At 46.8% G+C, this 27,727-nt stretch overlaps 2 protein-coding genes across 2 annotated transcripts in view; both read left to right on the forward strand.

Annotated features, from left to right (window-relative positions):
- LOC124313978 (inactive tyrosine-protein kinase transmembrane receptor ROR1-like) overlaps positions 1-27,727 on the forward strand; it is a 109,692-nt gene that overhangs the window by 10,349 nt on the left and 71,616 nt on the right. The window lies entirely within an intron of this gene.
- Positions 19,605-27,545, forward strand: LOC124313971. Its single transcript, XM_046778885.1, has one exon. It carries the CDS (start codon positions 22,485-22,487, stop codon positions 26,292-26,294), a length of 3,810 nt encoding a protein of 1,269 aa, XP_046634841.1. The 5' UTR covers positions 19,605-22,484; the 3' UTR covers positions 26,295-27,545.

The raw sequence follows: 27,727 nt of genomic DNA on the forward strand, positions 1-27,727 counted from the left end.
CTATCTCTTTTTATATATATTCAGGAGGTATAGAAGAGAGAGGGGGGGGGGAACTATGACAGCTGGAAGATCCGCCCGTCAAGTCTTTTAGGCCTCTAATGTTCCCTTTAGGCAGGCAACTATCCGTACATGGTTGTATAATGCATCCCAGACAGTCATACGATATTTTTATTTTATTTCATTTTCAAAAGCTTTATAGTAATATTGTATACCAAGGCCTAGGCACACACGTCCGTTTCGTTTCAATTGCTCTCCGGGTGAGTTCCATTTGACTGCCGAAAGTTGGGAGAACTCTCGTAATTTCGGGGAGTAATTTCAAATTCGGTCTTTTCAAATGAGCCGAATGGCAGGAGCAGTAGCAGCAGCAGTAGACCATGGATTCGTCTAATGTGTCTTGGATATGGCTCCCTTCCTTCCGACTTCCAACTTGTTTGATGTTTGAAACTCAGCTGATTGTCTGACTCTGTATGTGTGTGTTACAAAAGGGAAACGGTAACGCGACGACGATCAAAGGAAAATGAACCTGATAGTTTTTCCTTTTTTTTTTATTTTCCTTTTTGACAAACACCAAGTGTGTGCTGGTGTGAGAGATGGGCGAAGAGAAGCGGAACTCGATTCCTCTCGCCGGGGGTGTAAAGGATGTAGTCACGCCCTCCATGCTTTGATGCACCTGAGAATGCGTGGTCTGCTCACTTATTTGCCCGTGATTTCCGTTGCCAACTGGCAATCTGCTGTGGCACCAAATAACACGGGAACAGCAAATAACAACAACGGCCGAAGATTCAGCTTACTCGTTCGTCGTGAAGAGATAGAGAACTCGCCTCAATAGGGTACCAGCAGTCAAAAACAAAAAGAAGAAGAAGGCGCACGTGACTTGTCCGGTGGTCTCCAGCCGTAAAATATTAAATGAGGTGAGGCCCTCTGCACGCACGTTGTGTGTGTCTAACACACAACACTGCACACATATAGTTACTTACGTGTAGCCCTCCACATCGTTTGGAAAAATAACGACATGGATGAAAAATGGCCAGGAAGCCGCGTGCTCATTGGCCAGGGTAGCGGATCGTTCTTGGCGGGTTTTACGAATGAGTCAAATGAACTTTTTCGATCGGCGTAAAATTTTTTCAATCTGGTGGTTCAACCTTATATAGAGCGTCTGATAATTCCCGTATTTAGGCATCAGGATGTAGCCTAATCTTTTCAAGTTAACTTTATATCGGTGTTTGAGTTCCCTTGACCAAACGATGATTGTTATATTTTCGTTGTTTTGACGTCGTGCGCGCCGGGGATATAAAAAGTCAGGCCCCAAACAAAGACTGCATTACCATCAATTTTCAACGTGAGTGGCCTCGGGCATTGATAGTTTTTTTGTTGTGTGTATATAAACATCCGGAAGGAGAACTCTTATATTCTGTATATATATACGTTGAAGACAAAAATTACAACAACAACTAAAAGGAGAAAAAAAGAAAAAAAAAAAAAGGAGGTGTTTTTACTGGAAGAGACGACAATGTCGCGGTTTTGGTAAGACAGGAACTTGGAAAGAAGAAAAAAACACGTCGTATTTTCCAATCTTTTTTTGCTTGTGCCTGGTAATAGGTGGTCTTCAAATTATCCCCGACACCAATGATGATTGGCTATTATTATTATTATTATTATTATGTTCTGTTTCTTTTCGGGCATGGACCGGAATTTGACCTAAAAAGGAGAAATAAAAAATAAAATAAAAAAATAAATTTGTTGGTACGAGCCAACATGGCACTCGAGGGAACCGTTACAGGTAAAGTTCCGATGGTAATGGAGATCACCGGCGCGCTTGTGGATGTCCTCCGGATAGCTATAACATTTGACATTGAAGAATTGGTATTTGAATTGGAAAATCGATAAGGAGAGAATGGATAATAGACTTGGCGGGATTGGAAAATCGACTGGTGGTATCCAGCTGCGGCTCTATCCATATGGGAAACCTGCAATAAAACAATGCAGACAAGGAAGTAAAAAGAAAAAAAAAACGCAACATGAAATAGCACCTCCGCAACGTCACATCGGCTTTTGCTCACGCGCAAGCTAGCGTTCATATATCTCATTGTTATGGAGTGCGAAGACCGGGGCGCCGTTTCAATGGCGCCGTTCTCTCTCTCTCTCTCTCTTTTGGCTATATGACGGTCGGTGCTTTTTTAACTCAAATGTATTACGATCGTCGGCTTTTTTTTTTCTTTTTTTTTTATCTTTTGGTGTGGGCGCGCGTGCGGCCACACGTCTCCCGCTGGCTTGACTTTTTCTGGTAGTGCCACCTGGTGACTGGTGTTTTGTTCATGTCGTTCACGTTGGCTTAATCTTCCTGTTTGCCCCCGTGTGTCCGTTCGTGATTCAATCGTTAAAGGCCCTTCGTATATCTAGCGCCAGCCGATCCGACGCCCGGCCGCAAACGTTCCAGAAATCAGAAATGATCATCAATTGAGCGTGACGCTCTTTCACTTTAATGGGCCACTTCCTTTGTTTTCTTGACGATGACATTCCTGCAGCGCACTTCAGGCACACAACAGGCGGAAGGTCTCGACAGTTTGGACACTTCTTTCGTAATATAAAAGGAAAGGGATTTTGATGATCATTACCCCGTTATAATATCGGTGCTCTTGTATATATATCAGAAGAAGAAGAATAATAATAAGCCTTCTGTTTCCGGAACGCCCAAACAACAAATTTTGGATGCGTTCGAGGAAAAAGAGATAAAACAACGGAAATTTCTTGAAATTATTCATTAGAATTTTTTTTTTGGGGGGGGGGTTGTATTTTTGAAAGTCGTTTCGACCGCCGTGCACCAAATAACGAAATAAGAAAAATAAAAGACGTGCAAGGCGCCCAGTCTATAGACCAAAAGCGCATTGGTTTTCAAATAAAGCACCGACTTTGCCTGCGCGTTTGTGGTCATCCTCTATTTATTTCGAAACACACTGTGTGCGTATATAAGACCTAGCAGCATTGTGCTTTTTTCAAAGGAATGATGGCTGCATTCTTTCAAGGTTTTATGTGTCGGTCATCACGCGTGCGCGGACCCGAAAACACGGGCATGAATTCGTGAATTTCGCCATTTCCTTTCAAAATGAAAAATGAATGAAAATAAAGTGTAACTGCATTTGGTTTTGTTATTTTTTCTTTTTCTTTTTCCAACGCAAACGAAAGACAAGCCATTCGACAACGAAGAATCGTCAAACATTCTTCTTCACAAACAGAACGTATAACCGAGGCGTGAGAACAGGTAGCGTGAACTCGTCATCTCTACTATAGCTGTATATATACAGGAGTCAGTGGAGCACAGCATGTCGTGTCTGTGCACACGATTAGCGAAAGAGAAACGTTCCCCGGAAGAGTTCAAAGGTGACGTGATGGTCTCTCTCTCTCTCTCTTCCTCTTCCTCTTTCTTCGGTACGATGGTGCGGCGGTCAGAGGCCACTTTGAGAATGATACCCATCAGTTTATGTGTCAGCTTTGGATGACACTTTGATGAGTGTCTCGTCGTTATATCAATGCAGCCGGGACGCAATTGGTGTTGTAATCCAAACAACGGCTTATTTTATTGTCATACTGTTGAAATTGTGCGGCGTTTCACTGGAAACTCCCAATGATGGATTCGTCAAGTCAGCGGTTTTCGTGAATGTTCAGTCGAAGGCCACAATACTTACGTCGTGAAATTTTTAATATTTCGTTTTCCGCATTTGTTTTTTCTTGGAACCAATTTAACTAGCCTAGCCTGTATTATACGTATTGTAAAGTGGGACATGTATAAAGCGGAACGCTATTTATATGTACGTATATGTTCACCGCTAAACTTGAACGTTATATTATTCAACACATTTTGTCCCGAATGGACGTGTCGAGTTGGAAACTTTTTCCAGTTTTTCTTGTTTTACTATTTTATCAGCGCAATTTATTTATGTGTGAAAGAAGATGAATCGAGTTGGGGCGAGGGCGTGTAACGGAGATGACAGATGCCCTCTGGATGAAAGAAACTTTGCCGATGCCCGTATATTTAGTAGCTTTAACAAACATAGTCAACTCCTTCTTTTACCCCGACAACCAACATCAAGTTATTCTTGGAATCCTCTTCATTAACCATCCTTCTGCCTTTCTGACTTTTGTAAAAATATTTTCTGAAAATCGAACCAACTAGTTTACTGATTCTTTTATTATAATATACTATTTCTTTTTAAAAATGTGTTGGTCTGTTTTCGACTTCTAATTTCACGTTTCTACCTGACGTTATGGGGTAGTGGGCTGGAAAGAATTCCTTCCGAGTGCTTTGCGTTGTAGTTGAGCTCATGATCGATCACGACACACAGTCCTCAGACTGGCTTGGCAGCGCACAGTCCAGCAGCAGCCGCAGCAGAAGCGCACAGTATCACGACACGAGGTTTCCATGAATAGCATCAACCCGAGAATTAGCATCGAACGTCGCTACCTCTATCCCCAGTGTAGGGTAACTCTAGTCACCTTCTTACGCCATGCAACTCATTTTGTCGACAGAGTCAAAGTCGCGGTTTTGATAGAAATATTGCCTTTCCGGCGTGATTGGTCCCCCGCCCACGTGAATAATCTTGCCGTTGTTTTCTTTTTCGTTTTTTTTTTCATTGTTTTTGTTTTGTATTGTTTGGAATTTTCGTTGTTGTGATTGGTGTTGGAGAAAAAGAGCCGTAGAGGAGATCTCCTTTTCCCCATCGTTCGATATTTGCTTGTGTGCACAGTTTCAACTTTCAACCAGTCAGCTGATGATGAATGATGGCCTGGCGTTGTCGAGTGGCTGGTGACTTGGCGAGACGTGTGAATGGCGCTCATAATACATTTGGATTTCATTTTGTCACGCTCTTCACCCTTTATCTTCGAATACTCCATTCTTGGTCGATTGCCGAGCCCCCGTTCCGGATGTTGTATATAAAGTTTGTGTGCTGTGTGCTCTATCTACAGCTTCCGCAAGCCCTGTTTGCGGCTTCAAGGAAACTACTCAACATTGTCTGAACCCCCTTCAGCTTTTCATATTACGTTAAGGGGGGAAAAAAAGAAATCGACGGGGAATTCAATGGGTACAAAGACCAAGCCAAGTTGGCGTTCCTTAGCTGCTGTACGTACGGTATATATATATTATATACTGTACGGTACACTGCATAGTATGGAATCTAGCTGATATTATATTGCGCAATAACCACACTCTCATTCGAATGAGTTTCCTGGCATGACGTGATTTATGACATTTTCCGTGTCAGATTTAAAAGGAATCAACAATAAACGAAATTTAATGAAATGGAATGATACGGCTCATGGCGAAAACAAAAAATCCTGCCGGTATATAGTTGCACGGGCGACTGAGCTTTTGATTTTCTTTTATTAGAATGTTGCCAAGCTTGCTCTAATAAATTCTTTCGTCTCGTTTGAAAACTACGACTGCTGAGCTGTTATTTAATTTCTATTTTTTTATTTACATTTGTCTATTTCTTTTTTCTTCTTTCTTTTTTGGTTTTTTTCTCCTTACTGATGGTGGCGGCCGACCGTCTGTAGCCGCGTGCAGCTCTCGCCCGTTGTTCTATTTCTAGATGCTGATTGCTGTTCAGATAAAAAAGTGTGTTTTGAGTACCGGTACCCCTGCGAGCCGAAACTCCTTCCTCCTTTTTCCTACTCCACATTTCAGTCTGAGTTAGTGACTTGCGGGCCGCATGCCTCGAATGACGAACGTTGACAATGTTTGATTGCTCACCGCCGTCTCCCACTCTAACTCTTTTCAGTTTTGATTCATTGCCAATCGGCAAAGCGCCGCTTATATTCGGGACCGAATTCGTCAACACTGAGTCCCTGTCCCGGCACTGTCACTCCTCCCATCCCTCGGCTTTTAAATGCGTTGCGTAATGCCTGCTGCTTAATGACTCACGGACGCGGTATGGAATGAAGGAAAAGTTCCGCATCAGTTTGAGTCTGTATCTATTCGAATCATCCCAATTGGATCGGGTCGCCATGCGTGACTCGTCGCCCTACCTATTTGGAAACGGTCAAAAGGTTCCGACTCTGTATATAGTCTGTGTACTAACCGATTGGTTCCGTCGGATATATCAGTGTAGACGCGCAGCGCTCCGTGATGTGTGTTGCGCTGTTTTTCTCTCTCTTATTTCCTCCGCCGCGATTACCGTGAAAGATGGCGTTGACATGCAAAGAACCCATTCATCGACCCAACGGTTTGCTGGGCTCTTTGGCTTCCCGGTTGCCTCCCCCGAGTCCTTCGTCTAAAAAGAAACCATTTTTGGGGTTGGCTCTCGTCGATCGTCGTTTGTTAGCCGAGAGAGAGAGGCGATTTCTGGTCATGTTAAGTTGTTAGAGCCTTGTTTTTTTTCTAAAACGAGAGGCTTGTTCCTTCGTTATTCAACATATTGCAACACGTAACATTAACAACTGCCATCCAACCGGGATGGCAGGCGCAGGTGTGTCGGCAAGAGTAATGGAATATAACTTTCTTTTCATTTAGATTGACTTTTTTGTGTTTTGTTTTCTTTTGTTCATTCTCAAGAAGAATGATTTGGCCGTAAGTAATTTTTCCGTGCATAGACGAGGAATGAAAGAGCCCCAACATTCACTTGTCCCCGTTTAACCCGCTGGGCTAAGAAAATAAATAACTGGCAGAATGGCCCGTCATGCCCTTTCGATTGACCGTATCATTACAATGAACCTTCGGTTTAACACGAATCCTTCGTCCGCATATCTTTCGACATATATAGACATGGCGAACATAGCTTTTAGCATGATGCTTTGAACTCTCTCCATTTTCGTGAGGAATCTTGCGCGTTCGGCCGTTCGCCAACTTGATTTATCGCGACAAAATTTATTGCTGTTCTTTGGATGTTTCCTATCACAGCAGATAGTTTAATCCGAAAAAGAATTTCCATGTAGTCTCGTCGCGCCGTTTTTCAACCGTCTAGTTGCTAGAGACATCTATCAATAACAGCGTTCAGGAATTACTTCTTAGCCGTGATTCTCGATACCGTTAGATGGCGTTTAGTCCGACGTTTCGTCCAATTCTCAGCCACTTCCGAACGCACTGGACTTGCGTCACGATTCGTAAATAAACCCGTTTCAAATGTGAGCAGTGTGCATTTCCATTTCTTCTTTTTTTGACTTGATTTTCCCCTTCAGACTGCTCCTTTATAACAAAAAAAGAAATACGCTTTATTGCGTATGCCAATTCAGCGATCGGACGGATTGATACGCTTCGGTGCCGTCGGATATAGTTGGATAAAAATCGCTGTTTAAGAATTTTGAAAACGGACAGTTTCGTTTTGATACGGAAACGCGGCCGCCGAAATTGACGGGCGTTCATCCAGCCATTAAAACTGTGGACTGTGCAATAGTGACAAGCTTCGCCAGCACATTATTCGCCATTTTACATCAATATCACAAACATTTTCTTTTGTGTTCGCCGAACCAATTTGACCCCGCGCATTTCGAAAAGCTTGGCGGGTCAATCAAATTGTTTGCAGCACCGACAACCCAAAAATTCTATCGATTTTGATCAAGGGTTGAAATATGCGTCTATTGTTTAGAAATTATTGTTACGATTATGATTATTGTTACGATGACCATCAAGAGAAGACCATTTGGCATTGGCAGCTGGATGGACTGTATACGGCGTGTGCTGTGTGTGTGTGTGTATGTATGCGCGCTGTGTCCGTCTTTTTATGTATATACGCCGCTACGCTCGAAGCCTCGTCGACTGGCTGGCTGGCCCGGCTTAGTCACTTTTGTTTTACGACTATTGTTGCAGTGTGTTGCGGGAGTGCGAGAAAGGCGAAGAAAAAGAAGCGGGTGTAGTTGTTATGGGATGAGGAGGACTATAGGAAAGGAGAGAGAGAGACGGAGAGAATAGGAGGGGTCATTATCATCAATATCGTTATGGTAATTAGAGTTTTATAAATAGTCAACGCCAAAAAAGCCTGGAGCGTCACTGGGCTGTGCTATCAGTCGTTTGACTTGGCAGCCGAAATGAACATGGCGTCTCTCTCTCACAGTCTCTCTCTCTGTGTGCTGCTGTAGAGCGCCGTGCGCCTTTTGCCTTTGCTTGCCGATTCAATCGATACGATACAACGGCTTGTTCTAGCTAACCGCCGCTCTGATTGACCAATGAAGCGCATTATACACTCTCTGACATGGCGCTCCAAACACGACACGGTGCTAGCCCGTTAGCTGCTCCTTCGATTGAGACGTTCGGCGTGGTCTGCTTGTGTAGTTGGACTGATTTGATCGAGACCAATCAGAAGGAGAGCCAGTAGAGTTTGGACACGGCACATCTCCGGCCGTCGGGATGTTCACTCTTCGCATCTATCGGCCGATGGCTTATCTCTTTCGTATATATCCATGCCTGATTGCCACCAGGGGAAGAGGAGGAAAAAGAGGAGGAAGGTTGTTGTTGATTTGATTGGTTGCTGTTCCGGGTGGTAGGCCTATTATACACTGGCGTCTATTTCCTTTGTTTTTGGCATTGTCCTGTATTTTTTATTTTCTATCGCATTATCCATTCGCATGCTGCGAACACACACACACACACACACACACACACACACACACACACACAACCGGGACGTCTCTAGCAGACTAAAAGTTATATCAAGATGGATCTGCGAAGATTGCCCGGAGCACAACGGAGCGAGTGGTCATGCACGACTCTGTGAATCTTGAGTCGGCTCATCCGGCGGAATTTCAAATCACTCCATCTGGCCGGAATCGTCACGGTCTTATCGCTCTGTTTACATACCATGCTCCTCTTCTTTCCCACTATTTTCCAATATTTTTTTTTTATTATTTATTTTTTTATTTCTTTTGTTGTTTGGTTGTTCTTTTTCATCTTTTCTTCTTGTTGTTGTCATCAAAGCGCATTCTTATTTTTTTAAATCAGCCAAAACAAGACTATATCATCAGTACACACGCACACAGTTCAACCAGGAGGGGAAAAACAAAACAAAGGCAGTAATAGAACTTTTTAGAGAGTCGCATACTAAGTCCGTTTCGCCAAGGCGAGTCACGCGTGCTGTGTGTTTAAACTCAAAAAGTCCTCGACGTGTCTCCTGTCGCCGAGTGTCATCGAGTTATCTTATCGACGGCAGAAGTAGCACCATAAGAGAAATACCCTATGCGACAAGCCGAAAAATATTCAGGCCTATGTGCACTGACTTATCCTTCGGCTTTGGAATTGATTTTTATATTGTCGCTCTCATTATTAGAGCCCAGACCAATGCCATAATCAATGTCTTCCATTTCTCTTTCTTCCACACATTTCGACTAACTAGGAAAGCTAGGAATACCGAGGAATACTCGCCAGCAATGTTATTTCAAATCAATTGATCCGATTTGAGAGAGTGATTTAGTTAGACGAATTGTTCTTCCACTTTTCTCGGAAAGATGTCGACTAAAAACATTTCAAAACGAAACGATATTTACAGACACCAAAATTATGTACGAGTGTGTCGTGTTTGCTACTAAGCTACTACTACATCCAACAGCTGAAGGCGAACTTCTAGTTCCATTAAGCTCTTATCGGTGCTGAAAAAGTAAAGGAAAAAAAAAAGCTTTTTACTTCGTCGTTTAAAATACGGGAACCGCACCGTGTTTGAATGACGATGACCGCACGACGGACCACTTAACCAAGCCGGAAAGAGTATATAGGTTATATAGGCGGCAGCGGGTAAGAGAGAGAGAGAGAGGATGAATAGGTTTTTATTATTTTTGTCCTTTTTTTTAGAATGTTACACAGAGAGTTACTGTGTGTATATAGGCAGTTTCTGCATTGATTCATCGATTTTCTCCTATACGTGGGGTGGGTGGGGTGGAGGTCCCTCACACAGAATGTATATGTGTGTAGTAGTAGTCGCGGCGAGAAGAGGCCTCCAGAAGCACTATGGGTATTATTGAAAGAGCCAGAGAGAAAGAAACGAGTAAGTGACTCAAAAGAGAGTAGTATAAGGACGGAGTAAGAAAAAAGAAAAGGGGGAAAAAGAGGAAAATAGGCCGAGATACGGAAGATGTGACACGATTCTTATCGATTGCCGCTTGATGTGTTTCCCTTCTATATCCTCACGGCAATAGAAGGAAGGAAGAAGATAAAAAATAAAAAAAAGGTCGATCCTGTATAGTTCTCGAATTGCTGCCGATGGGTGGCAACTGGCAACGGTAACATGTACGCGAATGGACATGAGCAATGGACCCCAGCGAAATACGAGCGAGTTGAATCAAACAGGCAGACAAAGTTGCGTCGCGTGCCGCGTTCGGTTGATGATTCGCCATTTGGGAGGTGTGTGGAACGTGTGCGGTTGGTTCTGTGTCCGCGGTTTCCTAGCGGTGGACACGCTGCGGTTTCTTTTCCCCACGAATCGTCCATGATGACCAAAAAATGGCCAAAAAGTAGACAACGGAGGAGGAGAAAGAGAGGTGAAACTAGTCGTTTTGAGCCGAAAGAAATACGACTATTGCGCCCATCTAAATGAGCCATCGGGGTCGTTATGGCAACTTCCCAGTGTTCTCCCAACCCCTAACTGGATATATGTGTACTATAGCTGGGGCGCACTTCGACCTCTGCCGTGTTCCTTTTCTCTTTTTGGACTCACGACGGTGCTTGACTAAATCAGCTCGCCAATCGAGTGTGGGAGTTTGGATTTTTGGGGCTTGTTTTATTTGACAGTGTTCCTCCTTCACTTCAAGCCATACACAATATAAGCTTATACGGCCGGCAATGGCGGAACGAATTCTCGTATAAAAAAAAAAGAAGGGCGGAGGAGGGAGACTCTGCTGCAATATAACCTTTAGTCTCGGGGAATCACCTAGTGCAACACTAGAGAGAACGCCGACAACCATTGACCTCGTCTAATGCTAGAAATGCGTACGCCACTCTATAACCTACACCTCAACGGCGAGCGCGGGGTTATTCCACATTTTTCAAATGATCTCCATAAAGCGCCATAAATCAAACCATTTAAGCGCGAGCCATTAAATTGTTGGTTATTGCGCGCGAGTACGGCAAAACGCGGCGAATTTTCCGAGATAATATTTTTCTGAGCGGAAGGAAAAAGCTGCATTCAGATTAACATTGGAGCCCAGTTTGATGCGGAAATAACTATAGGGGGTATGCGCATCGCTCTTTTTATTGTTGGCATCCCCTCGCCTGGGTACGTCATCCATATAATTTTGTGATACAATGTTAAGCCAATTGAAAGAAAAAGAGCGTGTAAAAAAAAAATAAAAAAGGAAAAGTCGATTTAGCCGGTCCGACGTTCGATCACAATTGCACAAAAACTGTACAGCGGAAATGAAGACGCGATCTGTCAAATGTCTTCTACGAAAAGCGGCGAAAACAGCGCGTTTCGCAGGAGCTGCTATCGCTTTCCATTCGATTGATGCCTCCCAAAAAGTAGAATGCCAAGTAGTAGCTGCTGGACGAATGTTGTCGCTGCTGAAGGGCGAACGGGAGTAACGAAGGGGAAAGAGACCTCGGTGTATCGTCTGTTATCCAAGATGGTGCTGAATTACAGAATATATAGCTAGCTACTGCTCTACCAGTAACCAGAATTGTTCTTGTTTTTGTTCTCCCTTCGTCGTCGTCTTTCTCCCTTATACCCACGTCTTTTGCTTCGGGGTCGCTGGTGATGCTGCTGCCGCTGCTGGACGAAAACCCTCCTATATACTTTTTGGCAAGGGCTGGCAAGATTCCCCCGCCCGTGTCCCCCATTTGTTGGCCCGCGTCCATCATCCGCCTATGCGCCTATATACAGTCAGCGTTGTGTTGGGTCCGTGGATGTTTTGGAAGCGGCAGCACCAACTTGATTTTTTTTCCGTCCGTTTTTTTTTTTTTGTATTTTTTTGTATTTTCGTGTGTGTGTGTATATGTTTGGTTTTTGGTTGTTGTCTTCTTCCTCCTCTGTTTCTGTTTGTTGTTCGTCTGCCTTATATAGAGAGAGAGAGTATGCTTGCCCCCCCCCCCCCCACCCATCCCCCCTTCCGCGTCTGGTTGTCATGGGGCTCCTCCTCTCGATGCCCAAATCAATCTTCCGTTTGTATTGTATTGTCTGATGTTGTCGAGCTGGCCGAGCTGGCCGAGATGGCCGAGCTGCTGCTGTGTTGCTGTGGTGATGAGGTTATATACTCTATCCTTTCAAGATTTTTTTTGTTGTGTGTGTGTGTGCTGAACCTCCCGTGTCTTTATCCCGAATTCTTTTACTTCTTTCTATCGTCTTGTGTGATGTGTGGGATTTTTTGTTTTCTTCTTCTTCTTGTGTGTAATTTTGTTTTATTTCTTTTATTTTGTAGATGTCGTTTGTCCGTTCTCTCTTTCACATCCACCTCACACTTTTATCCTTCGGGTTCCTTTTATCCGGGCTCTTTGTTCCGGACGTTCCTTCCGGTCTTTCTTCTCTTTTCTCCGTTCCGTCTCTTTTGGCGTCCTTTTGGTGCCCTCTACGGCTTAGCTTTGAGAAAGTCAGAGAAAAGAGAATGGGACATCCGAGTTACCATAAGGTGGGCCCCCCCTCCCATCTTCATCATCATCCTCTTGTTTGTAGGTTCGGAGGTAACCAGAGGAGGACAGTCCGGAGGGTTATTTTGGTATTTTATTTTCGTAAATCTCACCCATCAAGTCACTTTGATGGCGGCACCGCTGATTCGGTTGCTGACCATTCGATCAGCCGAGAAACTCTCAATTACAGTTGTCCAGGTTTAGATCCAATGCAGAGGATGTGGCTGCTCCCTGAATCCCTGGGCCCATCAAACGCTCTTGAATGATACATTAACGAGTTCAACTTGCTGGTCACGAGGGGACCCTTTGTTAGCGCAGCAAGACCTATTCTCACCACCAACTTTTAGTGCTCTTTTTCCCTTTTATTTCTAGAGGCTTTTGTGTTTCGCTTGATTATTGACAAGAGTCGCCCTACTATCTATTCTATATACCCCGTTGTTGTTTTTTTTTATTTATTTCTCGGTAGCCCCACACAGCCGAAAAGCCACAACATCAGCCATAGTCTAACGAAGGGAAAAAGGCTAAACTTACTTTTTCCGTGTGTGCTGGCGTCGCCCTTTCTTTCTCTCACTTTCCCACCATCCCCATCTCCCTAGTGGTGCCATATTGTCTCCTCTTTCACTTTTGCTATACATATGCGGTCGCTGCCAACAACGTTGCTTAAGTTTGACATATCCCCGACAGGCTCGATAGGTGCCCCCACGAAAACTTGTAACCTTTTTTTTATTTTCCCCTCTTTCTCTTATCTTCGATGTACAGTATACCACCCTGTGTATGTTGCGTATATATATGCATTTTACATGTTATTGGGTACCGTATATAACACGACCGAGACGACACGACGTCAAGCTTTTCTTTTGACGAATATAGTGCACCTTATGCGAGCTGATCATTCATCGATCTTATTATAGCCAGAGCGACACGATGCAGGTGTATAATATACACGACTGGTGGATGGCATGTGCCAGTCCAACTTGCGGCCAACGTCTCCATCAGCCAGCTGTCAAAAAGCAGGAAGAATGTTGTCTTGTTGTCGCTCTCGTCGAATGAAAGTACGATATCGTGATGGAGGTGAGGAGGCCGACGCCATCAGACACTCTCGCAGCAACTCTACGTCGTGTGCATCTCATCCACGGCTGAACAAATACGAAACTAACAACACCTCTTTTTTATTATTATTCCTTCTCTCTCCAACGAATCAGAAGTCGAATGAGCACGCGTCGCTTGTTTATGAGTGTCCTGTCACTGTTCATCGGCGAGGGAACTTGTTTCACGCCAATTGATGCAATTCACGAGTATATACCGCCTGCCAGCAACGGGCGGATGAGGGGGGAATGTCTTGCATAATTATAATGTAGCCGACGGATGAAAAATCCGAAGAAGGGAGCGAGTTGCACAATGAGGACTAGCTACAGGCTCGTGCGAAGCTGCGCACCGAGAAAATCTGTGAAATAATTCAAGTTCCAAGAAAATGGAGAACACGCACTATATAGGACGTCAAGGAAAAGAATCGCCTGCACTCATCACCCTATATGTGTGTCTCGCCTTCGTTATATTGTCTCTTTCATTTGAAGAGATTCAACTTCCAACAAATCACGCGGGATTTGTACGGGGGAGAGATGCGGTGTCTTAATATACTACTGGCCCGCCAGCCAGCTTTCTGGAACATGGGCACAACAGCCCGATCCTAATGAGATGCTGGCTTTTATATCTAAGCCAGCACTATAGCTAGAGAGAGGACAGAGCCAACGCCAACCGTTGCCGACATAGGGAATTGTGTATTATCTATTGCGTCCGTCATTAGCCGTCTGAATGAAGAAACCGGTATCTATTCTCCTATTCACTCGTCGCTTTGGCAGCAGCCTATACACGTCCTTTTTGCTTATATATATACTGGTGGTGCTGCTCGCTATCGAAAACCGCACGAGTCTTTTTTCCCCCTCGATTGCTTGGAGGGATACGCAGACAACACCGATTGCTTATTGCTGTAGCCGAGCCAATTGGGAACGAGGCTGGCTGTCATCATCTTTGTCGCTGGCGCAAGTTCTTCTTTCATCCGATCACACCGAGTTCCTTTTCTTGGGCGAAGCCATTAAGTCACTCGTACTCTCTACATAGCTCGCAGCGGAGACTCTCAGCCTATATAGATACGGAACACCTCGGAAGAAGATTGCGTATTTATCGAAGCCATAACATGCGAGATTTGGGCGGCGGCCGGAGAGAGAGAGTGAGAGAGGGAGACACTGTCAAACAGACTCGAAGAAAAGTTTATTTCGGGATGGAAGTCCACTAGCGTGAAATACATTGTATTTCAATTGGATGTTTGTTTATTCACCATTGGTGTGTGCACCACTATTATTGACTTTATTTTCTTCCGTCCAAAAATAATGTTGACCAAAGACCCCACGTGTTGTAGCGCCGCGCTAACATCAACTTCATTTCGGCTTTGGTTTTCCTATACTTTGCAGTCATCGTTCCATGTAAAAGAACATGCTTTGTTCGTAGAACTCCAGCAGCTCTCCCTGCGTAGGTCTTTTTTTAAAAATAAATATTTAGTCCCAATACGCTGCCAATCTACGTATAAAAAAATAATAATAATGTTATTTAAATTTGGAACCCCTATTGTGAGTGTGATTTTTTCTGGTATTAAGGAAGATGAGAAGAGCTATAAAACCAAATTGACAAACTAAGAACTGAAAGAGCTTTGTCTCTCTATACAGTTTGACATGAATTTAAGTGAACTTTCGTCCCCAGTTAACCAACGTTGGGGTGTTTCAAGGATGCCAATTCTCAATCAAGTTCTCTGAATGTCCTTTGAAGTGATACGGTTGTCCCTTTTCAATCGAGTGAATAGCAAAGCACACGTCAATCGGAGTCTCAGAATAGCCAATAAAGAAAAGCCAAATTAAAAGGTCCGTTGGCCTCTGAGAATTTGTCGTCTGAATGACGACGCTAAATTAACGACGCCAACAAGACATCAAACGCATTAGCGATTTAACACGTTCGAATATCAGAAAATCTCTTTGGGGTTCGTTCCTATTTTATTTAATCAGCCAGATCCAATGTTTCAATAATAGAACGACTTTCTTCTGCATTTGGCTAGAAAACCAGAACGAGACACCAAAACAAAACAAGACGAGTTTAACAGCGTTAGACGGCGACAGCAGCAGAACCTTCTTGCGAGAATCAAATGACAGGAGGAGAGCCCCCCCCCCCCCAAAAGAAGAGTGCCAAAGCGCTCTTTTCATCTTTCATGCCCATAGATTATCCAGCTCAACGGTATCTTTTTTCGCACGCACACACGTATTATATCCGCCACACATGGGCGAGCCTAAACTCACGCCAATGTATATCAATATTTCTATATACACATCTAGTGGAATACAATCAACACAGAAAGTCGCTTGCATGAACGCTGCCCTGTGAAAAAATGCATACTGTTTTGCCATTCTTTATTAACAATAGAATGAGCAGAATGAATCCCTTCTCCCGATCTAGTGTTTCCTGAAGAGGAATAATCGAGTTATATAGTATATCTCTATACTGTCTAGGTACTGTAGCGAGCAATGGAAGCATTGGGGCATAATGATACGTGGGAGTCGCAAGTCGGTTGGCGTTTGCTGCTCTCCCGAAACATATACACTGTATAACACTATATATATAGGCTGTGGGCATCATCTGCTGGTATAGGCATCAGACACAGGTTCGCATCGCCAGTACCCAAAAGAAAAAAATAATAATAATGATAAAAACAAAAACAAAATGAACCAGAAAATCAGATGCCGAAAGCCATAGAAAAGATAAACAGGCCCCCCACCCCCCCAGAAAAAAAATGAAAAGAGAGATAGATTGGTAGATACATACTGAGTGCGTATATATACTACTGCATCCGTACGTTTTCTTACTGAATATTCAACAATACCATCGAAACACATCAGTAACTCGGCGACCGCCCATCCAGCAGACTCGGGCGGCAAAATCAAGAGAGAGAGAGGGAAAGGGACGGAGCCAACAACAGTAACAGCAAGAAGAAGAAGAAGAAGAAAAAAAGGAGAAATCAAAAGTCTCGGCCGAGATAAAAGGAAATCAAAGAAACGAACGAAATGTGCTTTAAGACGAGAGTATCCACGGAAGTACATATAAAAAAACCAACAACAAATGAACGATCAATATTGTGTGTGTAATCCGATGACTAGCTTTTGCAGATCGATCGGCCGGGGTTATTGTGGCGACGTAATCCTATCACTAAAATAAATGAGATACGATCGTCATTGAATTGGGAAGAAAACAACAATAAGAACCCCCCCCCCCTCCCAAGAAAAGAAAAAAAAAGCCTTGCGTTTTTTGTGTATGTCAAAGACCTTTTGAAGTGACACAGGGACTCTCATTTATTCAGAGATTCTCTTAACCGTTGAATGCAGGTTGAATGAAGGAATAAGAAGAGCTAAAGCTTAAGTCTCTCTCAATAGCGGAAGCAGACTATGTCTTTGTACACGAGAAATCTCTTTTTGGCGCTATACGATATACTGTTCGATTGATATGTGTATTGAAAAAGATGATTGGAAAGTCCGAATAAGGGAAAGGAAAAAACGGGTCTTAACGCAAATTGAAAGGGCAAAATAGAATGTGTCGTGTAGGTATTGTGATCTGTTCATTTTGTTACGACATTTGGATGGTTGGGCATCCTTTGTCTCACTAATGTCATCACTTTCTTCCTGTGTTCTCTTTTACTTTCTCCCCCCAGCTGAAGAGGAGTTGGTCTCTCTCATCCTCTTGTGACTATAGGTCGGGAACAGCAAGGGTCGCCAAGATCTCCTGAACCTGGCGAGTGAAAAAAAAGAGGCAACAAAAGCGAACCAACCGTTATGATATGTACTCGCAATTCTGCCTCCTCTTTCCTATGGGCTCGCTCCCGTTTAATGGTTGACAATACGGGCTCTCTGACTTCCTCTGCCATTCAAAGTCAAAAGCGCCGTCCGATGACAAGCCTTCACGGCCCAGATTCTCTTTTTTTTTTTCTCCTTGTGCCAATAAAAACTGGTGCGCATGTTCATTGCATCCATAACAACCACTGATAAATAATAATAGTCGACGGAGGAAGGTCTTGGCCATGTTAACGGTCTTGCTCTCCTTCTCCCTCCTCCCAATATTATACGTATACATATATACACGGGGGTGATACCGTGATAGCATACATAACCTATACTGCTCTAGTACTGGTGGCACAGCTAAAAGAAAGAAGGCAATCTCTGATGATCGCCAGTCTGGAAACTGGAACGAGAACAGAACAATGCTGAAAAAATAAATTTGAAACAAAAGGGGTAAACGCACAACTCACTAAGTCGGAAAAGGCAGCAAATGAGTGTGTTGTTGCGTCGACTACAAGAGTTGGTTCTGCTCTTGTTCGGATGGGTGCAGATGATATCAGGGCAGCACCCCCCACAGATCGCTCGTGTTTTTGTGCTGTACGAAATGGTGTATCGGAAGTAGGCCATCGAGTCAACTCATCGTTTTATTCAATGCAGGATCGAATTTCTCTTTTGATTTGATTTTTTTTATTTTTATTTTTTTTTTTTCTCGTTTGTTGTTTCTTTTGCCATTTCGCTTCTGTTTACTTGTTTGTTGAGTTTGATAGACGATGGAGACGAAAGTCGAATGAACGATGTGTCGAGTGCGCGCGACTTGGTCGACTTGTCTTGACGGCATTCTTCGATCACGTCCACCGGCACGGTGACAGCAGATCGAAGAAATCGATCAATCGCTACAATTTTATCAAATTCGACAATTCAGGCGCCGGCAGTGGCTTCGAAAAATCGATTAGCTGATGATGTCGGACTTTAGATTCTTTTGTGGTTTTTCGACGGTTTGGGCTGATTTGAATCGCGCGCGCGTCGGTTGAATCTTTTCCCACTGCGCCCCCCTCACCCCTCCCCCCCCCCCCTCACTCTCTCTGCGTGCTCCACTTGACTGTTTCTTTTCGTTTCTTTCCAAGAAAAGAAAAACGCGTGAGATGGAGAGAGGCAGATATATACGGGAGAAAAGGAGAGAAAGAGGGACGAAGACGAGCGAGAGCAGAAACAAAAAGAAAACAGAATGTGACAATAAAACGACATCAATGACAAAGGGCGTTCTAACTGCATTCCAACGAAATTCAGAACGAATTCCTTGGAAGCAAAAGTAAATTTCTTGTGTCTTATTAGCTGTGTGCTTGCTGTGTTACGTAAGAGCTCTATACACACACACATATGTAGTAGGTACCGGTGTGTGTGTGCGTGTGTGTATAGAGGATACCACATATGTTTGTTTGTACAGAGTATTGTTGTTGTTGTTTCATTCTTTGTTGGAGTCGGATAAATGAATGACTCAATGCGGGGGAGCCGGTTGCATTATCTCGACGTGACTGAACTGGCACAAGAAGAGCAGCGAGAATGATGCAAACCGGAACCATCTGCGAATTCTCTCTTATTTGTAGTAAATAAAACATACGCGTAGAAGAAGACGAGGCTTTGGTCGCTTGCTGGGCTTCTGTTGGTGGTGTTCTGTTTGTTATCGCGGCGACAAACCGGCCCACCAAAAAGACATCCGTGAAACACCACAGATATATATTTGTTCTTCGTTTGGCCAAGAACTCCCATCTTGTGTCCCTGACTGGTCCCTGACTGGCCCAGGAGGGGTTTTTTGGTCCGTTGCAATTGCCAAGAACAACAAAAACATCATCACCTCGTTGACAATTTTATTGCTGAGATCTGTTCGTCGTTTTAGGGGGTTTTCACCTGACTGGGCTTTTTTATAACTTCGTCAGTTTTGGTTGCCATTCACGTAAGCCAGCCGTCCTTCATTGAGATCGATAAACTCGTTAAATATTGGGATTTCCCACTCACCCACGTCAGAAATAAGATGCAAATGTTTCAATTTAAGTGGTTGGAAAGCACGAAGGCGACGATGACATCGTTAGTCCCGGTGAAATGGGTCTCGGGTGCTGTTACGTCCCCCCACCCCGTCCCGCTCGTCGCTCATTCGATTCATTAGCGAATTCCCGTGAGAACGAAACAGTAAGTCCGCAAACGTATATTGGGCGACAGAATCAAGGAAACAGGAGTCGCGGGCACATTGGAGACCAATTATCTTAATGGAGTCGCAGATGAATGAAAAAGAGATGGGCCTCTAATAAGAAACGGAACTAAATATTGACTCGAATGAGCGCGGCCGCTCGACTGAAAGACACGGGCCGTGAACAATCCCCCTGTTCTTCAAACGCTTCCATTTTAATAAAGTTTGTAGGGATCAATCTGTAAACTACTCCAGTCTCATATCTTTCTGTAATGATTCAAATTGGACTCTGCGAAATTGAAATCAGCGCGGTAAAGACCAAGGATTTGATCGCCAATGTCTGAGTCGGGCGGAAACGACGATGTTAAGGGTCGAGCGGGTCTCGGGTCGTTGTTGCAGGTGCGCAAGTCGCAAGGGATGCCCGACTTATTCGCCATCTGACGGATGTGCGCTCAAGGTGCGGCGGCATTATCCTATAAAGACGTTGAAGCGGGACGCGCCCCAAAGGTGCCCCTACCGTCGGCGTCGGGTTTGGCCAACAGAATGTGTGTGTCTCTGTCTGTGCGTGTGTAGATATGTGTGTCTCTCTCTCTTGACGATCCGCCACCCTCCTCCCTTCCCTCCCTCACCCTCCCATCACCCCCGACGAGTATAACCACCCACCCAACCTCTCGCCGTCCTCCATCTCTGTTGGCTCATACTTCGGGATGTGGTTCGGCGGGCACCCAGCGATGGGAATCAGTTTCACTGGCGACTCGTCGGACGGCGGACGCGTCGGGCGAATCCATCCACCCAAACACAAGTCAACGCTGCCGTGAACGAAGAGTCCCGCAAGAACCTGAAACACACCCCATCGAAAAAACAAGAAAGCAGAAAAAGAAAAAGAAACAATCGAACGTGTTTCGTGTAGGCCAGTGCAGACCGAACGAGAGAGAGAGAGTGTGTGTGTTGCCGCATGAAAGATATTGCCGAGTTCTTTCCAGAAACGAACTTTGTAAATAACCGAAAAGCGTATATACGAGGCTGTGTGTGGATTGACGAACCTATCGTGCCAGTGAGATGTCAGCGACACGTGCGGCAACGGTTTGTGAACGACGGAATCAGCAGCCCCACTCGTAAAAAAAGAAAGAATTTTGCTGTCATCCGTAATCTTGTGGGTGGCGGATGAGACAGTGGAACGACCGCCTCCAATTTGGAAATTTCTCCGGCGTCGTGTCTGTTATAAGAGCGTGTTTTCTCCGGGTTCATAGAGAGAAATTTCGCGGCTGTGTGTTTGTGCGTGTGTATGTGTATATACAGTATAGGTGTGTCGTCCATGTGTTTCCCTCCCAATGTGCGAATCGACTTGACGTGGGCGTCTATTTTTAAAAACTGAGTTTATATTCCTCTTGTCCAAATTCCGCTCTTCTTTCGCCACTGTCGCTTTCTGGAAGAAAAGCTTACAGTTTAAAGTCGGCCAACGGCACAGCATTCTGATCCGTCAGTCTCGGCCTTTTCCACGTCCAACGGGCACCTTCCACAGCGCAGCATCAAACGCCAAGCCGAAGGAGCGGGAGGGCCAGATGCCCCGGAATCATTCACGCCGCGTGTTATTCTAGTCGTTCCGCGTGCTGCTCTGTTGTTGTCTGTGTATGTGTGTTGACCGGGTCAACCACTCACCATCCGCCCCCGACATTTCAGAATTTCTTGCCAGTCAAAACACAAAACAAAAAGTTGCTTAATAATATGCACGTACACGAATCGAAATAGAAAGAAAATAAAAATAAAACCCAACCTTAACAAAAAAACGCCTTCGGTAACATAGAACAAGAAAAAGGTTTCCAGGCAAAAAGAAAATAAAAGAATTGATCGAACAATTGATTCGAATTCACTTTGGCAATGAACGATCAAAAAGTGATTTGAATAGCATCCGTTGTGCGTGAAGCAGGAACGTGCTTAAGTGTTTGAATATTTTGGTGGGAGGGTGGCGGTGGTAGTTCCCCGGGAAAGAAAAAAAGACGATCGCGGGGAAAACGTTATTTCCCTCCCGCAGTTCGTCGGCCGTAACCGTCAGTCTTGTATACATTTTTCCCCTGCTCCCGGTCTTCTTACTTATACACGTATGATTTCATTCCGTTGTGGTGGTGGTAGTACTGGCTGGAGGTAGAGCGGTCGCGCGCGCGCGCCCCACGGATGAATAGACGTCTGCTGGCTGGTCCGGAATAATCAAAGAGGTGAAATCTCTGCAGACGTCGGCTGTTTTGGCGACGACGCAATATGTCGAGTGGGCGCCCTTTGCATATCTGAAAACATTTCACGTTGAAAAGAGTCGAAGCGGACAAGAAGCAAAGGAAAAAGCCGAAGTCAAAAAATAAATAAATAAAACAAGAGCGGACCTCTTTTTGGTAGTCACCAAGTTATTTTTCTTCTTTTTTTTTCACTTTCCTCCTTCTTCTTCTTTGACGTGAACCGAGCGATTCCGAAGGCGGCGGCCTACATACTCAACGTTCGCCTGAAGTAGCGCTCCAATGGGAATACCGTACTGACCTCTCGTTCAAAGGCATCCGAATTGTCGTTGGCTTTTTCCTTGGACGAAATTCGAGATCCGTCAAGTGGCGAAGATCGACAGAGAGAAGAGTCCGCGATTCCGTGCCCGGAATAATAACAAAATCTACAATCCAAGTGGCATGTCCACGGCGCTACTCCGAGAAAGAAAGAAACTGCAACAACAGAAAATGACCGTAGTGTACCTCGAGTGACAATGTCAACCACTCAATTGGTCAAGAGTCCGGCAGTCAGCTCACGTGAGGTGTGAGAGGAGGGAAATTTATCCTTTTTTCGTGTGTGCCTTTCTGTGCCAAAAAAAAGGGGAGAAAAAAGGAGATAATAATTGAACGATAAACGGTGGCCGAGATCGTCGACCATGTTGCGTGCCCGCAAAAAGGATGTGCGCATCAAGCCCAACCGAAAGCTGGACAAGCGCTCGTCGCGCGGGATGCTCTACGAGAACGAAGAGCTTCGCCTCCGCACTATCGAGATCAACGCCGAAGTGGAACGCGGCCAGACGGATATTAAAAAACTCCGCAGAGAGAACGACCACCTACGACGGGAGATGTGGGCATTGCGTGACGAGTACGAGAGACTCGAGAAACTCATCAAGCACCTCGACCTGGCCGGCACCGGGTCGGAGCACCACCATCACCGCGGCCAACATCACTCGGACGGCGAGGGCGGCGGAGGCACCGGAAGGGAAGATTATGACGAAGAGGACGACGACGACGAAGACAGGGCCAGTCAGCCAAGTCTCAATGGGCGCAACAGCAACTCGGAGGGCAGCGAGGATGACGACAGGGAAGCCGACGACACTGAACCGGTCGACGGAGTACCGATGGGCATAAGCCGCAGCAAATCCCAAACGGCCATGTCCAGTTCCGACTTCCATCATTCAACCTCGGCTCCAGCCTCCGCTAATTCGAAACTCGACTCTGCGTGCTACTGCCACGACGCCACATTGGCCTCCGCTAATTGTGACCTACATCGGATCTCGGGACTCGGCGGGGCCGTCTACGTCGAGTGCGGCAATCCCGACAAGGATAATATCGAAAATTACCAGAAAGCTTACGGCAGAATGCCCAGGCGTTGCAGTTCGGCAGGTGCCAAGGTCTACGTCTCCACTCAGCACTTTCATCCGCACACATCCGCTCCGGCTGCGCCCGCTTCCTCGTCGGCGGCGGCGGCGGCCGACGCCAGCAGCCGCGTTTGCTACGAAAGTCTCTCGGCCGTCAAGAGCCGGTACAGCACGAGCGGGATGGAAGACGAGGACGGTTACGCGGCCTGCTCTCATCCGGTTCGCGTCGATTTGCGAGAGTTCCTCCACCCTGTCGAGCACCCGTCCGGCTGCCCCAACCACTTCTCGGTGGAAGCGGGTCACGGCATGATGCCTCCGAACACTCCTCCGCCGCCCATTCCGTCCCCAGTGACCCCGACCACCATCACGACGGCCATCCACCATCCGGCCCGCAGGGGAGACGATCTGGCAGTCGATGAAGGTGAAAGCAGCGGTGTCGATCCGGACGACGAGGGGCCCTCGAACGCCATCGTAAGTGGAGCCGGCTTTCCGCCGGACACGCCCAGCGAGGACGGCGAATTCAATTTGGACCATCTGGTCAACATCGTGCGCAGCTTCCAGCAGGAGCAGCAGCTCCATCAAAGCGGTTTGATCGTGGCCACCTGTTCAGGTTCACCGCCGACGCCCACGTCGCCGGACGTTTTGGTCGAAGAGGCGGAAGACGACGCGTCCAGCAACCGCTCCTCCAGCCCCGGAGCCAGCGGAATGGCCACGATCAAACGTCGGCCACTGTCGTCTGGCAACGCGCAGCAACAGCAGCGCCATCGACAGATGGCCATCATCGAAAAAGAGTCGGCGGGCGGTCGATCGGCAGTGGATGTCGTAACAGAGATGATGCGATCGCCAAGGGCCATTGCGGAATCCTCATCGACGGATGTGTGCGGTAGTAGCGGAAGAGCCACCGGATGGTCATCGGTGCCACAGCGCCGGAATTCCTTTTCCTCCTCAACATCTTCGTCGGCTTCCGGCTCTCCAACGGCCACCCATTCCAGCACTGTCGTCTTCCTCAACAACAACAACAACAATACCAACAACATCAATAACAATAAGAAATTGGCCGGAAGTAGCGGCTATTTGGGGAGTGGGCGTGGCGGCAGCCTCGTTCAGGGTCCCGATACGACCATGGCCGTGACGGCCACAACATTTTCGACGACAACGACGACGACCATCGACGGAATCGTCGTCACATCGACGCGGAAGAGCTCGTCGCCCATCCGAATTGTCCACCCGTCGCACGTGTTACCTCTGCCGCCGCCGCCCGTGTCCAGCTACGACGTTCCCAGAGCGCTGGAACCTGCGGCCATGATGGCGACTCATCAAGGCCAGCAAGGAGCGGGCCAGCACTCTTACGGTGGCGCCCTGAGTCGACGGCGGGCGGATGAGACAGGGCGAGGGTTGGGCGATGGAAACTGTTTGAGTGTCTATCCGCTGCCGGACGGCGATGCATCCGCCTCGCTGCTCCGCCTCCACGCCGTCGACCCGCATACGGTCAGCTTCGATTTGAAGGATCTGACAGCGGCTCGGTCCGTCACCGTTCAGGAGGTGATCGATCAGCTGGAGCAGCAGCTGGACCCGACTCGCTGTCATGTCCGTGGTGTCCGCATGCTGGCCGGCTCGCTCTTCTTTATTAGTCTCGACTCGTTCCGCTCCCTCCAATATCTGCTGCGGCATTCGTTTCGACTCAGGGGCCATCGCGTTCGGCTGACGGACGTTTCGGCTCAGACGTGGATCGTCTCGCTCAGCGGCGTCCCGCACTACATCAGCGACGCCACCGTCTCGCTGCTATTGGCTGCATTCGGGACGATAGTCGGCGACGTTGAGCGCCGATTCTTCCACGGCGTCGACACCGGGGAGCGGCTTGTCCGCTTCCGGCTGAAAGGGCACGCCAAATTGCCCAGGCACATCACTGTCGGCGGCTGCCGCATTCAAGTCCGACGAATGTCACCGGCGCCAAACTCATCTCAACGCGATCTCCATTCCGACATGGGCGGGTTCGGCCCGGGACCCGTCAACACCTTGAATCCGACCGGAATGAATCGACGCATTCGACTCGACTCTCAAGCCGATGACGACAACTCGACGGACTTTGCGTTCAGTTCGACGGCGCCGGAACCGGCAACTTCGTCAGCCGTGACAGGAGAGAGCCATTACGGAACCATACAATCCAATTCGGCGGATTCGGGTCGAAAATCCGGGCCGAAAATCGGGCGATCATTCGAGTACCGAAGTCAATTGCGGGTCGATTTGAGAATGTCGGCTGAAGTGCCCGTTCCTTCGCTGCTGAGCGAAGATCCGCCATCGTCGTCAACAGGAACGGCAGCCACGGTCCTTGTGGCCCAGGGCAATCGAGTTTCGACGACGCCCAACTGCCCGGTCTGCGAGCAGCAGCAGCACAGCACTCTGGCTCAGTCGACGCCGGGCGGATTACAGCCGCAAATTCGACCGCAATTGGCGACACCTCAACCGACATCAGCCCCGCCGATGGTCATCCATAGGTGCCGGCATCACGAGTCCGGCGTCGTTGGATCTCCTGTCGGGCCGGGCATTCCGGTAGCGGTTCCCTCGGCGGTGCCGTCGGGCGAAGGTCGAGTCCATCGGGAGTCTCCGCCCAAATCGCGAGTCTCAGTCAACTTTGACGAGACGGCGGCCATATCTTCCGGAAGTCGAATCAGCTCCGGGACCGGAACCAGTCGGCCAAGTAATACGAAAACATCCACGTCAACCTCGTCTAATGGGATCCTACGGAAGAGCGTCTCTGGCGAGGAGCCTGCGACTGAGAGCGGAAATGACGGAAGCAACTCTGCGACCGGATCCACGGATGGCGGTCAGGGCAAAGGCAAGAACGGACTCCGACTGGGCGCCGCCAAAAAGACGGCCCGCAGCTTCTCGCTCGTCGACACCTTCCGGGTGAATAAAGAGCGCCGCAAGCCAGTTGTCCGCGTCGAGACCGTCATTGAGAACACTTCGGCTGCCAATCCGGAGGAAGGCGTGCGGACGCTGGTCGTACGGCGGGATTCGACCGAAAGCAGCAGCCGGAGTAGTCGAAGCAGTCGCAAGAGCAACGAGCTGCCTTGGTGCGGATGCTGGGGCAACGGATGCCTCTAGAAGAGAGAATGAGAGAGAGAGCAAGTCGCATCATAGGGAATATTCCGCCGCAGAGAAGATTCAGCCAAAAGCCAAAAGACTTGGCTCCTTCTGCGAAGGAACCGGGACTGCCAGCAGCGGAGAAAAGAGGAAAAGGATAAGATAGCTCGACGAAAGGGGTATAGTGGATGATGATGGCGGAGGCAGAAGAAGAAGAAGAAGAAGAAGAAGAAGAAGAAGAGAAGCAGAACACCATAGCACCGAGATCCAAGTAAAGGCGTGCGAGAAAGACCACGGACGTCGGCGTTCCAATGTTTTTGGCACGATGGCGCCGTCCTATCCATCATCTGGCTGCCGGAATGCTGATTGGGATATTCAATGTGAATGCGTGGCGCTGGCGGGTATCGCGCGGCAAACTCAAACACGTCAAAAGCCAAACAACAAAACGAGCACAAAAAAATGAAAAAATCTAAAAGCCAAGCGCACAAAAAAATCGGTTGGATGTTTATCAGGGCGTACGAGAAAGCCGAATAGAAGCGACGCGGACAAGCAAAGATTTTGTGCACAGACCAGCGAACCCAAAGATCACAACGCCACTACACCAGCCCTCTCCCATACACAGAAAATCACGCCACGACAACAACAACAACAACAACAAAAAAATATTGCATCCCGGACGGACAAGGCCAGCAGTGGTACGTCAAAATGCGCTCGCAAACAAAACTGAAAAAAAAAAATGAGCAGCGGGAATCGAAAAGAGAAAAATAAAAAAAAATTGCAGATGGATCCATCAAATGCCACAACTGCGTGAAATACCGAATGCTGGCAGGTGCCATGGATGTTTCAACGGGCCGCCGCCGTCGACAGAGTCCGCCGGCCCGCCGCGCGTCCCTTTAGACTTGCGATTCCATGTTCGATGCGACAGTTCCATTCTCCAGTCGGCTGCCTCCGTATTTGAAGAAAGTCCAAAGTTCTCCAAACAAAAACTCAAGCCAAATAAATAACGCAACGAAAATTCTAAATCGAACAGCAGCAGCAGCAGCATCCGTGCGACGTCATTCGATAAAACAGCATCGTCAAGATATTCCACTGTATATACACACACACACACTCGCTAGTAGACGACGTTCGGGCTTGACGCTAAAAAATAATACGCAAATGGTGAGGCAAGACCAAGAAGGAGAATGGGAATCCAGTCGATCAAGAAAAGGAATACTCGGAATCAAAAAAAGAAAAAGGGAACGATACAAATAATAAAAACAAAAAACAAAAGAACGAATCTTCTCTATTTTTCATACGCTAACGTTATTTTCAGAGAAAGGGCGCAGCTATAGTAATCCGCTCCGGCGGCTTCCCCAATCCGTTTAAAAATATTCCGCCGATATTTATTTCCGTCTGTATTTATTTGCCCCCCCCCCTCCCTTTTCGTCTTTTGCCCTCGTTCTTTGTACATA

The sequence above is a fragment of the Daphnia pulicaria genome, chromosome 10, assembly GCF_021234035.1.
Source record: "Daphnia pulicaria isolate SC F1-1A chromosome 10, SC_F0-13Bv2, whole genome shotgun sequence".
Taxonomy (NCBI): domain Eukaryota; kingdom Metazoa; phylum Arthropoda; class Branchiopoda; order Diplostraca; family Daphniidae; genus Daphnia; species Daphnia pulicaria.